A 17,668-nucleotide genomic window follows, 5' to 3' on the forward strand; every position below is an offset into this window, starting at 1 on the left:
TTATTTGGACAGACACAAAATACAACAAAAAAGGCCATCTTACTTAACAATAAAGCTTTCCCTCTGGTAAGGAAGTGGCAGTGGGAGAATTCTTTTAAAAAATATTAGACCAGTTATCCTTATCTAATGAAAGCAAACAAGTAAGTTTCATGATGATAGGCAGTTCAAATTCAGACCAAAGATTTTCTCCCACAAATATGACATATATTGCAAAGCTTTAATGGAGAAATAAAAATTAGCTGGAACACTTTATAGATAGATACCAAATAGGCTAATAATGCTCGTGTTGTGATCTAACACAATATAGATTCTTTGTAGGTACTAATGTCAATAATGATTACCAAAAAAACCCCATTATAGCAAAACTTCTTAAAAGTAATTGAGTTCATAAGCATTATCACTTTTAGAGACCTCTCATAACTCTATGATACAAACTCTAATAGAATTTTGCAAAATTAAAGAAGGTATAGGGCATAATATAAAATTACTCAGAGGGCTTTCCTATAGAGCTGCCAAGAATACAGACGGCTTTCCCCTGTGGATTTCTCTTCTAACATGGCAGACTAGAGAAGTTTTTTGTCAGGGTGGGGAGATGGAAAACATTATCAAGTAAGTGAGCATTAAAAAGAGAAGATGCTGCTGGACATACAGATTAGTAGAGGAGTGCTTACGCATATTACACTATTAGTCATTACTTATGTAATGATTCTATTATACCCTAGAGTCTTAAGGAAGACAATAGCTATGGAATGACTGGTAAGGAGGCAGATAGCAGGCTGATTTTCTAAAGCCCTTTCAAGGCAAGTGAAAGAAAGGTTAGAAAGTGAGAAGTTAACCAGGACAGAAAGTATAGTTTTTATTTACACCAAGAATAAGAAAAGGGTAGAATATGTTCATGGCAAAACCAACAGAAAAGTTATATACAACAGAATATATAAATAATTGATGATGCAAAACAATGAAATAAGAAAAGAACTGAAAAGGGGAAAATAGAAACTAATTTACTATGAAGGGCATCAAGAAAAAGATTTCCTCCAGTAACTACTGCTGGGGTCAGAGAGCCATCAAAGCTACTCAGATGGCCAGTCAAAGGAAAAGGACTTACCCGCTCTTCAGCTTCTGTCAGAACATTCATAGCTCTCATGTTGACATTTCTCCCCAGTTTCTCCTTCATTTCTTGCAACTTCTGAAGTCTCTGACCAGCTTCTTTGGGGTTGTTGGTTTTGAAATCATAGGCACTATTAGGTTGCCCAAAGAGGTGTTTCTCTGTATTAATCCAGTCATAGTCTTTCAGCATTTTAGAGACCTAGCCACAGAGGTTAATAGAAGCATCTATCATTGTTTACAAATAGATATTTAAAAACCAGTTTCTTGGGGGTGCCTGGCTGGCTCAGTTGATTGAGCCTCTGACTCTTGGTTTTGACTCAGGTCATGATTTCAGGGTCTTGGGATCCAAACTCAGCAGGGAGTCAACTTGAGGATTCTCTCCCTCTCCATCACCCCCCCTGTGCTCACGCTCTCACATAAATCTTTAAAAAAAGCTTAAGTACTTAGTAATTTTAAATTAATGACTCATTTATAAAACTGAGGTTTACTGTTAACAGTAAACCTATACTAAGTATGAAATTTTTTACCTGGAGGATAGGCTCAAAAAAAAAGATCTTCCTATTATTTAAGCCTCAGAAGAAGAGCCAGCAGCTCACACATATTTACAAAAAGCATATGTAAAATACCTCTCCATTAGAATGAAATATAATCCAGATAAGACTCCTTCAGATTTTACTAAACTCAATCAATTGCTTCAAAAACAACTTGTAAAAGTTAAAATTCTTATAGAATTACTTAAGTCTTAGATTTGGTAAATTTGTGAAAGCCTAATTCTGACTGACAATTCTGAGAATTAGTAAATAAAAAACCACCCTAAACATTGACTCTATTCCCTTAGCAACTCTCTTTTTTGACAAGGCATAAAAATGTACTTTATGTACTATTAATAGTTAAAAATTTTAAATTATAGTGCTTAAGGAAAACTTTCTTCTACTAAAATTATTTAAGGTTGGTTGGTAGAATCTAATCCTTGTCAATTTATTTATCCTTACTAATTCCATGGGTACAGTCTCACCTCCAGGCTCCAAAGATGATCATTTCCAGTCTGCCTTCCCTGCTGATCCGTAAGCTCTATGAAGGCATTCTGGGTACATGTTGCTTACCCTTATCTTTAGTGCCTGGCCTACTATCTGATAATAATTGGAATGCAATAAATACTTGATAAACTACATACTTCAAAAACTCCTTAACTTTTTAGCAGTTCCACTTGTGAATCTCCTTTTCACTTCCTTAACTATATAAATAAAATCCCCCAACAATCACCACTACTGGCATTTTCAATTATAAAAAGTTATTAACAGTAATATTAACATTGGTAATATTTCAGTGAATTCACTAATACCAGGCTACCAGGCTAATGGAAATCAGTAATAACAAAATATGAGGATATTAATGATGTGACTATTAAAAAATACATATTTTTAAACTAAGTCATGAGGGGTGGCTGGATGGCACAATCGTTAAGTGTCTGCCTTCAGCTCAGGTCTTGATCCGAGGGTCCTGGGATCGAGCCCCACATTGGGCTGCCTGCTCAGCAGGGAGCCTGTTTCTCCCTCTCCTGCTCCCCTGCTTGTGTTCCCTCTCTTGCTGTATCCCTTTCTGTCATATATATAAAATTTTCAGTAAAAATTTGAAAAATATACAGTCATGAACCTGAACAGGCATACATGGCTTTTCAGAGGGTGGGGTGACTGTTCTGTATGTTCTGACTTTTTTGAAGTTAAATCTCTTCTACTTTAAAAGGTGCTAAAGAAGATTTAAAAGGCGTCAAACTGTTCAACATTCATCAGAAAACATGAAAGGTGAGTTACTAAGATTTCATGGGTGCAGCCTCTTAATCAAGTAATGAGTTTCTGCAAAAGCATGTATTCTTTTTAAAGTATTTAAGACACTGTGTTACATAGAAGGAAGAAACTTTTAACGAGTGACCAAAAAAACGGAGATAACCTTAAAAAGATAGCTGCTTAGCAGAACATCGGATTTCAGATGAGGCTGCAAAACTGACAGTACTGGTCCTCACAAGGACATCCGGAAGCCAATTAAGTCCTCATTTTAGAAGTTGCCTGTATATATATTTTGGTGAGTTTTTAATTCGTTTTGAAATAAGGTAAATAGTATATATTATCACTACTAATATAGTAATAGTTCTATGAATATTTGGGGATTAAAAAACAGTCAGTTCCATGGGAGACCACTATTTGGTAAAAACATCTTGCAGATAGGGATAAGTACCTGAAATTTAGAAACAAAATATTTATGCCATTTGGTGAAAATGAACATTGCTGAGAAGCTGTTTAAATAGCCGTAAGCATCAAAATTCTGTTACACAGCAGTTCTGCCATTTACACTGAATTCTTCATTGAGCAGTTTACCAGAATATTTCAACAACTCAGAAGCAAAAATCTGATTATGGGTAAAAATAAACAACACAACATGCCTTTGCAGCAGCATCTTCAGCTTCCCGTTTATGTTTGCTGATGTTGTGGTCCAGTTCCTTAATTTTAAGCTGAGAATCATTGTTTTGTTCCTTATGTGTTGCTACTTCAGCATATTTAGCTTTAATTACGTTGTCTTGGGCTGTTATCACTTCTTTTTGCTTGGTCACCTCTTCTTGAGCTTTATTTACAGACTCCTGAAACATAATTTGAAGACAACATACAGCAAAGTAATATGGACGTATTTTTAGTTTATTAAAAGATCATCTAACAAACTTTTGGGTAATTGGGATTGTGATTACAGGCAGATGGTCACCTAACCCTCTACATATTATATCTCTGTTAAAATGACTAATTTACATACAGGAGAAAACTTGTTCCACCAGTAGTAATAAGGTGTGATGCAGTGTTCATTCTGGAAGCAAAAAAGTTTCTACTGGATACAGCTTAGTTGGGATCAACTTGCGGGGGTGGGGGGGGACTATAGGAATCTAACTTTTGAAGTCTCAGAATAGTGGCATTTTTTTGGTAGTTAAGAAGATATGACAGATCCTCATACATCATTTACCAGGAGGGGGAGAATGTTGGCTGGGGTTTTCTACTTTTCCCTTCAATAGATATAAGCCATATCTACCAGTGACAATTGAAGTAATAATGTTTGGTTCTAGCACAGGAGTCAAAAGAGAAAAATAAGAGAAACTTTTTTGAACAAATAGGTCTGTGGTACAAAGAAAAACTTTTTTGCTTTGACTTTTATTATCCCCCTACTTCCCAAGGTTGAAGCTATTCTATCTCCAAAGTGGTAATTATAACTGCAATTCAGTCTGTCACCAAACCCTTCCCCCAGAAACTCCTTTGCTTCATTCTAGATCTTAAAAGAACTCTCAGAAATGTCTAAACCAAAGAAACCTAGTTTAGCTCATATATAGGTAAAAATCGAAGTAGGACAACCTGCTACAAGCCTCTAAGGAAGAATGGTTCTTCAAGATGAAACGCACAAATAAGGGCGCCTGGGTGGCTCAGTGGGTTGCGCCTCTGCCTTCAGCTCAGGTCATGATCTCAGGGTCCTGGGATCAAGCCCCACATCAGGTTCTCTGCTCAGCGGGGAGCCTGCTTTCCCCTCTTTCTCTGCCTGCCTCTCTGCCTACTTGTGATCTCTGTCAAATAAGTAAAATCTTAAAAAAAAAAAAAAAAAAAAATTTAGTGACTTTTTATTCATGCTCATTAGGAAATGATCATTTTGAGCATCAAAAATAATGTTATGCTTAGGTTACTGAATGTGCTCAAAGTGCTTTAATTTCCTTATAATGTTTAATCTGTGTCATTAGAGGTCTTTTGAGGAAGGAAAATAAATCATGGCATTCATATAAAAACCTAAAGGTATTTTAGCTTTTTGAAAGCTTTGAAGAACAAGAAAAGAAAGTGAAAAATACTCTGGTGATATTAACCAAAGGGAAAAATAATAGACACGGGTTTATTAACTAACACCATATCTAAAAAAACATGTTTATGAAGATTCTCTCATGCCTACAGGTTAAAAATTGCATTGCAGGGGTGTCTGAGTGGCTAAGTAGGTTAAGCGTCTGCCTTCAGCTCAGGTCTTGATCCCAGAGTCCTGGGATCAAGACCTGCATTGGACTTCCCACTCAATGAGGAGCCGTGGGGAGCCCTGCTTTTCCCTCTCCTCTGCAGCTACCCCTGCTTATGCTTGCTCTCTCTCAAATAATAAATCTTTTAAAAAAAAAATTGCATTGCAGTTTTGACTAGTTTAGTCTTTTTTTTATAAGAAATCTGTCACTAAGGTTGAACAGAAATGAAATTTTCATTTTGTCTAATTAGTTAGTAGGCAATTTCTTTACATAGCCTCCTAGGGGTGTCCTTTGATGCTCTTATCAACAAAAGGAAACAATTTAGAATGCAGAGCCTTCTGCATTAGAATGCAGAACCACCATTTTATACTTTTCCATAAAGAGAAATGGAAATAGGTACATGCTCTGACTTTATTTGGATTGAGAATGGAGTAGCTAATTTATTTTCACATTTATCTTTAGAAACATGTATCTAATTTTTTAAAAAATCCTGTAACATGATGTCCATGAAAGACAGCAGAAAATATGGAGGGATAAAATGAAAAATATGAGATTAAGACAAATCAGAAAAAAAAGTAGATACTTTTAAAAACTAAAATTTATTTTGGAGGCAAAATAGAAACTGAAGAGAAACTAGAAAATTTAATAAGCAACACAAAAACACAAAGCTGAGAAGCATTTTGATCTCTTAATTTCAAAAAAGAATAAAAACTGTTATTCTATTGATTTGTCAAGGTGTTAAAAACAAAAAACAATTTGAATTTAGTCATGAAGAGAATGAAGAGGAAAGGCCTACTTTCCAAAACACCATATTGCTGCAATTAAAACAATCATTTCAAAGGAAAAACATACAAGAAAATATAGAAGTAGACGACACAAGGCAGGCAAAAACCCCACAGTGAAGATCAACTGAATGAAACTCCCTTTTTGAAAACTATCTACATTCAGTTAACATGAAAATCAAAGATATCATTAACCAACAGTATCAACAGCAACATAATTGAAAAATCCAGCAACATGGTGACTATCGTCAGTGATAGTGTACTGTACATTTAGAAGCTACTGAGAAAGTAGATCGTAAAAGTTCTCATCAGAAGGGAAAAAACTCATAACCGTGTGGTGGTGGATGTCAACTGGACTGACTGGGGTGGTCATTTTGCAATATATACAAATAAATCATTAGGCTATATCCTTGAAACTAATACCTATCAATTATACCTCAATATGAAACAAAACAATTCAAAGTCAAAATCAAAGAAAGGGGGACAAGAGAGTAGTAGCCAATATTCATGACGGACAATCTCTAATAAAGACCTACCCACTATGAATTTACGGGTGACAGAAAATCATGTGAAATCCCCTCAGCCCTAAATCCATCCTTTACTTCCCCGCTTCTGATATCAGAACATTTCTCCCCCACCAGCATCAACTGAAGTAAGCCTCCCCAGTAAAGGATACTGTAGGGAAACTGTAGAAAGAGGCTTTACATCCCAGTTCTGGCATGCTTTTCTCAAAGGGAAGTTTGTCAGTGCCAGGGCCAGCAGCTCGCATGGCTGCCCTGACATCCAGCAGAGGAGCAAAGGGGAGCAGGGCTCTGCAGCGTGTTCACACGGCCAACTTCTCCTGACATCCCATGTGGCATTTCCCTATGGATGGCTTCACCGCGTCAGTAAATTTCACCACCAGGGGGCCACAGTTTTGTCTTCTCAGTTTTGTCTTCTCTAACTAGATCTGGTTTTCAGCCCTACAAATACAATGAGGCTCTTTGCCAAATATGTTCCTTCCATGGATGCACTTGCTCAGCCCTTTGGGTGGTAATGGCTATTCCCCATATCCGCTGTTTCTCTGATCACTTAGCATTCTCCCTACTCTTTAGTGATCAATCCCACACCATTCCAAACTCCTACGGTAGTCATTTTTTTATTTACACTTTGCTTATTTGAATTACCACATAGTTCTTGTCTTGCTATTTCTCCAATACGGTAAGTAAACTGTACCTTGTTTTTAGCCACCTCAGCTGCCATTACTTCAATCTGTACTTCATAGGATTTGATAGCTTCATTTACAGCTTCAAGTTGTTGCTTATAGGATGCATGCTCTCTCTTGAGCTCTTCCAGCTCCAGAGTGATAGCTTCAACTTCCTGTAAGAAACCATTACCTACACATTCAACAGGCTATTACTGAAAAATGAATATATACATGTCAATAAAATCAGTAAGATTCTCATGCAGGTAAGACCCACAGCTTACTTATTCAACTATCAAAATACATGTAAATGGTTTCCCCTGAAGAAGGAAGGAGAAAGGGAATTTATTTTCCTACATTAAAAAAAAAAAAAAGACAAATGTATGTAGTTTTTACAGGTTCAAAGAACTTAGCATAAACTATTTCCTTTATCCTTTTAGTCCTACAGAGAGAAATACAGAATTCTACATAAGAGATAAATTAGCAGAGGAAAAGCCTTCTTTAAAATATAATTACTCGATGTCGGAAAAAAAAAAGTTTCTCAATTTTCTTCTTTTCCATTATACCCTTTAGTTTGTTAGAAGATACTCTGTGCAGTATTTAGTGACAGAATAGGAGGAAAAGTAGATTTAAATGAAAGTGTCTAGAAAAGTGATTCAGAGCACAGCCTTCGGAGATAGAAAAAGCTAGGTTCAAGTTCCAGCTTTGGCACTATCCAAAAGATAAAAGCAGTTATCACCCCCATCTACAACTGAATGGCACTTTGTAAAAGTAACATGCTTTGTATTGTATCCATCTTTCACAGTATCCATTCAGAGATGATCACCAAATTAGAAAGGTCACCACTCAAGCCAACATGACTTAGCTCTACTACAGGATACAAGCTTTTGGTCCACTCTTCAGTGAAGCATTTACAAAAAAGCAATTTTGCTCTTTCTCTAAAATTAGCAAGACAATACAACCCATCCTTACAATTAGTACCCTACATTACAAGGCTTCCAGCAAAATGTCTTTTGACTTAGAAGATGAATAATTTATTTCCCAAAGCAGCACAGTGTGCTTTTAGATGTTGTGGTGAATACTGATGAGTAAGGCCAGCAAAGAAATTCTACCACCTTCATGTCTATATTGACAATAAAAGATTGGTTCCACTTCAATAAAGGTTATTACCTGTTGTTTTTCTTTCATTTTCTTACTAGAAGCATCTGCTTTCATTTTGGCAAAATCCAGTTTTTCCTGAGCATCCTTCAGTTCTCGCTCTCTTTCAGCCTCTGCATTTTTCATTTTATTCTCCAATACTTCATATTTTTCTTCTGCTTTTTTCTGGATTTCTTTGGTGTTTTTTAAGGTCTCCTCACTTTCCTCTGCATCATAAAGTAGGCAAATGTGGCTGAATGAGGTCCTTCAACTATTAGAAGTTATACATAATGGTTTATACAAGCCTTAAAAATTCACCTTTTAATAGGAAAAATGGCCTGAAAAACTGGAGGTTAAAATTTAAAAAAATTAACTGTTCCAACCTTATTCTAGAAATGTCATGTTGAAATACAGATCCTACCTGGTCCAGGATCAGATGGCTTTACTGGTGAATTCTACCAAACATTCAAAGATTTAATACCTACCCTTAAAGTCTTTGAAAAAAAAAAAAAAAAGAGGAGGGCACATTTTGAAACTCATAAGGCCACTATTACCCTGATATCAAAACCAGACAAGAACACTGAGGTGGGGAATTACAGCCTAATAAACCGTGATGAACCCAGACACAAAAACCTTCAGCAAATATTAGCAAACTGAATTAAATGATACATTAAAAGGATGATACACCATGATCAATTGGGATATATCCAAGGATGCAAGGCTGGTTTAACATTTGCAGTACACCATATTAACCAAATGAAGGATAAAGAGCATGTGTCAACAGATGCAGAAAAAGCATTAGACCAATTTCAACATCCACTTATGACAAAATTCAACAAAGTGGTTATAAATGAAATATATCTCAACATAAAAAAGGCCATCAAGACAAGCCCACAGCTAACACTGTACTGAATACTGAGAAGCTGAAAGTTTTTCTTCTAAGATCAGAAACAAGACAAGAAGGACTCTTGCCATTTTTCATCAACATAGTACTAGAAGACTTACTCAGAGCAATAAGGTGAAAGAAACAAACAAAAGCATCCATATTAGAAAGGAGTTAAACTATCTCTATTTGCAGTGACATACTATATACAGAAAATCCCAGACTCCAATAAAAAACTGTCAGAATAGACATATTCAAAAAAGTTGTAGGGACAAAAATCAACGTACAAAAAACTGTTTTATGTACTAATAATGAACTGTCAGAGAAATTAAGAGAACAATCCTACTTATAATTCCATCAAAAAGAAAAAAGTACCTAGGAAAAAATTTAACCTAGGAGGTAGAAAGATGCATACACAGAAAACTGTTAACTCACTGATAAAATAAATTGAAGAAGACACAAACGGAAAGATATGCTGTACTCATGGATTGGGCGGATACTGTTAAAATGTCCGTTATTACCCAACGCAATCCGCAGATTTGTTGAAATCCCTATCAAAATTTTAATGGCATTTTTTCAAACAATCCTAAAATCTGTATGGAGTCATAAAAGATTCTGAGTAGCCAAAGCTATCTTGAGAAAAAACAAGGGTGGAGACAACATACTTCCTGATTTAAACTATAATACAAAGCTATAGTAATCAAAACAGTATGGAATTAGCATTAAAAACAGACTCATCAGTCAATGAACAAAACAGAGCCCAGGAATAAACCCATGCATGTATGTATGGTCAATTAATTTATGACAAAGGAGCCAAGAATACACAATGAAGAAGGGGCACTTTCTTCAATAAATGATGCTAGGAAAACTGGACAGCCACATGCAAAAGAATGAAACTGGACCACTTCCTTATACTACACATAAAACTTCACTCAAAATAGTTAAAGACTTGAATGTAAGACCTGAAACCATAAAACTCCTAGAAGAAAATGTAAGTGATAAGCTCCCTGGCATTAGTCTTAGCAGTGATTTTCTTTGGATTTCATGCTGAAAGCAAACAACAGAAGCAAAGATAAGTGGACAATATCAAACTAAAAAGCAAGAGTAAAAAAACCCATCAATAAAAGGCAACCTAATGAATGAGAGAAAATATGTGCACATCATTTATCGATAAGGGGTTAATATCCCAAATCCCATATACCTCAAAAGTCAAACAGTCTGATTAAAAAATGGGTACAGTATCTGAATACACACTTTTCTACAGAAGACACAGTCAGTAGTTGCATGAAAAGATACTAACAGGGGACGCCTGGGTGGCTCAGTTGGTTAAGCAGCTGCCTTCGGCTCAGGTCATGATACCAACGTTCTGGGATTGAGTCCCACATCGGGCTCCTTGCTCGGCAGGGAGCCTGCTTCTCCCTCTGCCTCTGCCTGCCATTCTGTCTGCTTGTGCTCGCTCTCTCTCCCTCTCTCTCTCTCTCTGATAAATTAAAAAAAAAAAAAAAATCTTAAAAAAAAAAAAAAAGATACTAACATCACTAAGCATCAGGGAAATAAAAATCCTAACTATAATGAGATACCATCTCACACCTATTAGAAGGGCTATTATCAAAAAACAAGAAATAGGGCTGCCTGGGTGGCTCAGTGGATTAAGCCTCTGCCTTCAGCTCAGGTCATGATCTCAGGGTCCTGCGAGCAAGCCCCACATCGGGCTCTCTGCTCTGCTCCCCCTCTCTGCCTACTTGTGATCTCTCTTTCTCTGTCAAATAAATAAAATCTTAAAAAAAAAAAAAAAAACAAAAAACACAAGAAATAACAAGCGTTGGAGAGGACATGGAGAAAAAGGAACACACACACTGCTAGTGGGAATGCAAACTGGCGCGGCAACAACAGAAAATAGTATGGAGGTTCCTCAAATAATTAAAAAATAGGTATGATCTAAATAAAAGTTCCACTTCTGGGTATTTGAAGAAAACAAAACACTAACTCAAAAAAATATATATATATGGACCCTGGTGGTCACTGCAGCATTATTTGTAACAGCCAAGATATGGAAACAACTGAAGCATCCACCCATGGATGAACAGGTCAAGATAATGTATGCATGTAATATACAATGGAATATTACTCAGCCATAAAAAAGAAAACCTTGCCATTTGCAACAATATGGATGGACCTTGAAGGCATTATGCTAAGTGAAAAAAAGAGAAATACAATATCACTTATATATGGAATCTTAACCAATTTTTTAAAAGCCTATACATACAGAGAACAGATGAAAGGTTGGTAGAGGCTGGGGGGGGGTGAGCTAATTTTTACTTTTATAAAAAGGGAAGAAATCGATTAGTGGGAATATTGACCTAAAGAATGAGAAAAACTAAAACTACCATATACAATTAAGTTCTAATTAAGTATAACACAAGTTCTTAAAATTAGAGGTAGAGACGGCTATAAAGTGAATTACGTCAAACATTTAAAATTTCCATTTAACAAAAATACTATAAATAAAGTTAAAAGACAAGCACATAAACCAAAAGATTTTCGTAATGCAGATAATCTACAAGAAATCAGAACTCTTAAGTACAAGCATAATACAAACAAACCATAAACAACTCAAAGAAGAATGGGGAAAAGAAAGAGAAAATTCAGAGAAGTAGAAACCAAAATGTCCAAGGTCCAAGGAACATACATAGATCCCAAGCTTTACCAGCAAATCAAGGATCTGCAAGTTAAAATACTAATGAACTATCTCTTCAGAACAATCAGATTGGAGATATTTTAGTCTTTTGAGAAAAGAAAGGATTTAGAGAAATGAGAACTTTCAATGCCACTGGTAGAAATGTATACTGCTGCAAATGGGCAGAATTTGGCAATATAATAATAATATCTAATAATAAAAATATTTAGAGTGATTAATTCAAATAAATATATAATAAAGAGGAGATCTAAACTATCTAAAGTAAGGTTAAGCAAAGAATGTTTTTATCTTACCAATGATTTTTTTAAGAGCATCTAATTCTTCTTGTTGCTGATGATACGAGCTTTGCTGGAGCTTGGTTTGTAATAAATCTGCCTCCTCAGTTTTCAGCTCCCACTGCTGTTTTAGTTGGCGATACCTTAGAAACAGAGAAATTTACAATAAATTATCACTTTTCTGATATTTGAGATGCATTTAAACTACAGGCTCCTGGGGCGCCTGGGTGGCTCAGAGAGTTAAGCCTTTGCCTTCAGCTCAGGTCATGATCTCAGGGTCCTGGGATCGAGCCCCGCATCGGGCTCTCTGCTCAGTGAGGAGCCTGCTCCACGCCCCCTGTCTGCCTCTCTGCCTACTTGTAATCTGTCTGTCAAATAAATAAATAAAATCTTTAAAAAAATAAAAATAAAAATAAAAAAATAAACTACAGACTCCTACCTAAAATAAGCTCACAATATAAACAATGTAAGATGCCACTGGTTACAAGAATAGCTTTGATGACTCATGTTTTTGAGGCATGAAATTCAAGTCTGATTTGGTCACTGAAGGTAAAGCACTCTGAATGACCAATACTGATAATAACTATATACAGAAATACTCTTAATTTTAGAAAATACTAAAAATAACCTTGGAATAAATGGGTTCCCTTAAAAATGGTCTCTCCTACTGATCCTTACCAAGAAAAACTCCACCATAACTCCCCACCAAAAAAACACATTAAAATGTAACCACCACACAAAATTTCAAAATCTGGTTATCAATTCTCATTTTCAAATATTACACATAGTTCCCCTAAATTTTGTAATGAGACCGATAGTTCGAAAAGGTGCAGTACTTAACTTAAACATTACAGTGTGCTCTTCTTGCAAATCCTAAAATTCTAGCCCATTTCTAGCTGCTGAAAATTCTTTGTTTGGAAGGTATTTAGCTAATTCAGCTGCAGTGAAATTTCAAGCTGTAATAAATTCACAAAGAAGTTTGGCACTAGAAATTCATGAGGTCTGAGGAAAAAGGAAGGAAGCAACTTATAAAACATAAATACTCCCTAGAGTGTTCTTGCCTGAGAATGCTTGACAGCAATTAAAGCCACAATTTTCAAGCCATTTCTCAATTCATTTTAAAAATGTGGAGTGCAGAAATTTGAAAGAAGTTAGAAGCTATTTTCCTAATATGGTCCATGAAAGAATGGCTTTAAGACCTCTCCACTTTCATATTTTAGAGCATGGAGCCTAACGTAGGGCTTGAACTCACAATCTTCAAATCAAGACCTGAGCTGAAATCAAGTCACATGCTTAACTGACTCAGGCACCCAGGTGCCTCCCACTCTCATTATTTTTAAGAATCTATTTCCTTTCCTTGACCTCAATGCCACAATCAGTCCAAAAGACAATTCTGCAAAATAACTTTATCCACCAGTATTGGATCATTTAACAGTCCCAAGCCAAATATAAACTCCCCACCTTGCCAAAGCCTCCACAGATCTCAGCAATCTTCTTCCCATCTTTTTCCACAGAGAAGTTCATTCACTGCTTGGTAATTTATGTTAATGAAGGTAAAAGCAGACTTTACATGCATATGTTTGAAAGTAGGCTTTTGATAAAATTTCTATCTTAGAATGATTATGACCATCTCTTCCATATGTATAGTAGTCCAAAAAAGTTTTGGCACTATTCCAAGCTTTGGTAATTCAGAAGATGAATGCTTAAAATGTATGTGTGTGTGCGTGTATGTATGTATATATATATATATATTTCTAGTTTGTTAGCATATATACTTTGACTTTTATTCAGTATTGTGAATTCTGAATAAAATCTTTGGTTTTAACTGCTTCCATTTGTCATCTTCAGAGAGACCAGAAAAACTTAGAAACACTCAAATAATGTACTTTTAAAGTTTGTGGCATTTTTCCTCTCTTTGGAGTTAGCATTAACTAATGTTTTACCAATTTAACTCTTTTTATTGTTTTGCCAGCTATATATATGAAAACAAGAAGGAAGAGATTTTTCTGTTTCGTTTACTGCTACATTCCCACTCCTAGAACAGTACTTGGCAAACAGGAGGCACTCACTCAGTAGTAAAAAACATTAACTGACCAAAAAAAAGTTACATTAAATAGCATGATCCCAATTGCAAAAAAATAAAAATATGTATCTACCCATATCATACACAAATGGAAGTAATGTTGAGAAGCACACATGTATACCCATATCCACACCCATACAGAAGAAACACTGTAAGAAAATACTTTAATTTTAACAGTGTCTTTCTGACATGAACTTATTTACTTCCTCAGTAGGCAACCCAGCGATCTTTATTATCTACAGGACAGCCTAAAGCTGCTAAATTTAATGTTGGCATCCGAAATGATGCTATACTGTTCATAATTTAAACCAAGGACTCCAGTATCCTCTGGTATCAGACTCCAGAGTATCTATGGATTTTCCCACCAATCCCAGTAAAATGTTAACAGTATATCTCAACAGGGAAAGAAAAATATTTGGCTGGGTTTTTTTCTTCCTTTTGTTTAATTAGCTTTCCCTATTTCCTTAAAAAAAGACATTATTTTTTATCAGAAAAAGTAAAAAACTGATATCAAGTTATCAACTCATAATTTATTCAAAGAAAAGCAAGGATATTATGAAAAAAGGCAGAAGTTGTATTTCTTTAGATAAAATTCTTTCATTTTCTACCATGGGAGTCTTTGACCAAAAAGAACACAGAAATATAACTTAATCTGACAAAAGTCTTACTTTTCAGCTGTATTTTTAAGACCTGCTAATTCCTCATCTAGAGTCTGTAGCTTATTCTCCTTCATTCTCAGTTCATCTTGAACATCTTTGAGTTCTTGAAACTTGGTTAAAATAGAAGCTGCCTGGGATCGAGCACCTGATAGAAATAAATTGTAACAGGCCTTAGACATTAAGTTACTGCATATTTAGTAGACAAAAACTTTCTAAGAATTATACTTGAAAAGATTCAATAGCCAACCTTTTATAGTAAAGATACAGAACTCATTTTATCATTAGAATCTCAGGGCATACATAATTGATAGGAAGATACTTCTAAGCAGAGCTGATACAGAATTGATTTTATCATTAGACTCTTAGGACATACATACTTGATAAGAAAATACTTGTAAGCAGATGTGATAGATTGTTTATTCAAAATAATCACTGCCCCTTCCTACTGGGCCCATTTCTCTCAGGGCCATTTTCCTCTCTAATATTGGCAAAGCCATGTGGTTTGCTCTGACCAATGAAATGGAAAATGTGCCTCTTTTAAAAGTAAGCTTTAAAAGACAGCACATAATTCACCATTTGTTTTTCCTCTCCCCTGAGAAAAACACGTTCAAAGTAGGGACTATTTTTCCCTCAGCCTGGGTTCCAAAAAGAGAATAACAATGAACAAAGAGATAAATGACCTACAGGTAAAGTAGCATAATTATGGTACTCATTATAAGTGACTGAGATTTGAGGGGTATTTTTTTTTTTACCACATTCTAACCTGGTCTAAACTTTGATATAGTAGAGGAAGCAGAGGAAATTGGTTTCACTTTACAAGCAACTATAATTGTCTGACAATAATAGGTTGAGTTATGTTGGCAAGAAAACTCTAGGTTTGATGGGAGAATGCAAAGGTCAATTAGCAATGCTATATGAGTACTTTGGTAATACAATACAGGGATATTTTTGCCATCCCTAAAGTAGGAACTTCAAGAACATCCAAATCGATGAAATCTAAAATGTTTCTTATATTTTACATATTTAAAAATACATTATCTCTCTTTATCCTCCAATTATAGATACTAATCCTTTATTGTATATACTGGCCTATAAAGAAATTAAGCTATTGTTTCCTTGGCCTATAAAGAAATTAAGTCATAGGCATTATACAGTCTCTTGATTTGGTTAAAAGCATAAACAGTGAAAACAGATAACCTGAATTCAAATCCTGGGCTTTGCCAGTTACCGACAAGTTATTTAACCACTCTGTCATTAGTTTCCACAACTGTATACTGCAGATGATAGTAATATACCTACCACGTAGCTGCTATAAGAATGAAAGGAGTTCATTATTTAAAGCTCTGAGAATACGTCTTCATAAAGTAATAGAAATGTTGTGTATCTGCATTGCCCAGTTACCCATTAACTATCTGTGGTCACAGATTCCTTGAAATGTGACTAGGACAATCAAGGAAATTATTTTCATTTAACTTTAATTATCATAATTACATGTAAGAGCCGCATATGGTTACTGTACTGGATGGCACAGTCTCACAATGTTGCCTGTTACATAGGAAGTACTATTTAGGGTTAGTTACTTAATCACTCAACATAGATCTGGAAACTCAATGTGGTAAATGTTAGAATAAGAAGAAAATTATCATTATCTTATTCTCAAGGACATATTTAATTTTATTTACTTTTCACAGATGTAGTGGCATATACCCAAATTAGAACTTAACATTTCCTGAACAAGGGTAAAAATGTATTGAATTAAAAAAAATTTTCCAGCGGCTAGAATATCCTAATACGACAAAATGCAAGAGGGAAAAAAAAAGAAAAAACAAAAAAACCTAGACTTAGAGACTTGAGAAAAATTTTAAAAAAGCAACAGGACAACAGGACTGATTTATTACAGTATGAGCTCCTTGAGGGCTGAGACATTTTAGAATTTCTCCGTATTTATTTTAAAAGATTTTACTTATTTATTTGAGAGAGTGAGAGAGAGTATGAGAGGGGAGAAGGTCAGAGGGAGAAGCAGACTCCCTGCATAGCTGGGAACCCAATGCAGGACTAGATTCTGGGACGCCAGGACCAGGACCTGAGCCGAAAGCAGTCACTTAACCAACTGAGCCAGCCAGGCGCCCCTAATTTCTCCATATTTAATTAAATAGCTGTGACACGGTAGGTATTCAAAAGAAAACCCAATTCTTAAATTAGAAATAAAACTCTGGATCAAGTCATTCTGAACCCACAATTTCAATTTTTAATAATAATAAAAAAAAAGTCCCATCCTATTTACCAAAGTTTTGAGAAAACAATGATATAAAACCTACCTCCAAGACTGGAATGGAAGATGGAAGCAGAATAGAAGGATCCCAGGCTGACCTCATACCATGAATATAACTAGATAACTATGAAATCATCCAAAATACCCCAGAAATTGACCTGAAGACTGGGAGAAAAGAGACCACACCAAAGAAGGTAGGAAGTATGGAGGTGTGATTTGGGAGAGAAACAGCAGCCATGGTGGAGTAAGGAGCTGTGGTCAGAACTGGACTAGCACAGAGGGGAGGCCACACAGGGAAGACAAATCCCCATAACAAATGGCTTCACAAGTGAGAGGATCCAAATTTCATGAGTTATGGCAACCAGCAGAGCTTTAAACCTACAGTTTTAAAGGTCAGCATGCTTGGCTCTGGGAGAACCCCAAGGGTATTGTTTTTTGGACAGAGTGTGGAAAACAGCCCACCAACAAACAGCATGGTAATAGCTTTCTGAGGAGCACCAAGGGACATGGTGGGGAGGTTATGACCTCATCTAGAAGCATGTCCCAGAAATACAGCATTCACAGA

At 35.6% G+C, this 17,668-nt stretch overlaps 1 protein-coding gene across 3 annotated transcripts in view; it reads right to left on the reverse strand.

The window, feature by feature from the left end:
* The window catches only part of SMC2 (structural maintenance of chromosomes 2), a 61,354-nt gene that overhangs the window by 12,531 nt on the left and 31,155 nt on the right, over positions 1–17,668 (reverse strand). For all 3 annotated transcript variants that reach the window (XM_059142206.1, XM_059142205.1, XM_059142208.1), the window contains 6 exons: positions 14,841–14,976; positions 12,108–12,232; positions 8,267–8,460; positions 7,129–7,272; positions 3,545–3,739; positions 1,106–1,306 (listed from right to left, as the gene is read on the reverse strand). In XM_059142206.1, the coding sequence (XP_058998189.1) occupies positions 1,106–1,306; positions 3,545–3,739; positions 7,129–7,272; positions 8,267–8,460; positions 12,108–12,232; positions 14,841–14,976 (995 nt within the window). The remainder of the gene's footprint in view (positions 1–1,105; positions 1,307–3,544; positions 3,740–7,128; positions 7,273–8,266; positions 8,461–12,107; positions 12,233–14,840; positions 14,977–17,668) is intronic.

Source organism: Mustela lutreola, chromosome 12, assembly GCF_030435805.1.
Source record: "Mustela lutreola isolate mMusLut2 chromosome 12, mMusLut2.pri, whole genome shotgun sequence".
Taxonomy (NCBI): Eukaryota; Metazoa; Chordata; class Mammalia; order Carnivora; family Mustelidae; genus Mustela; species Mustela lutreola.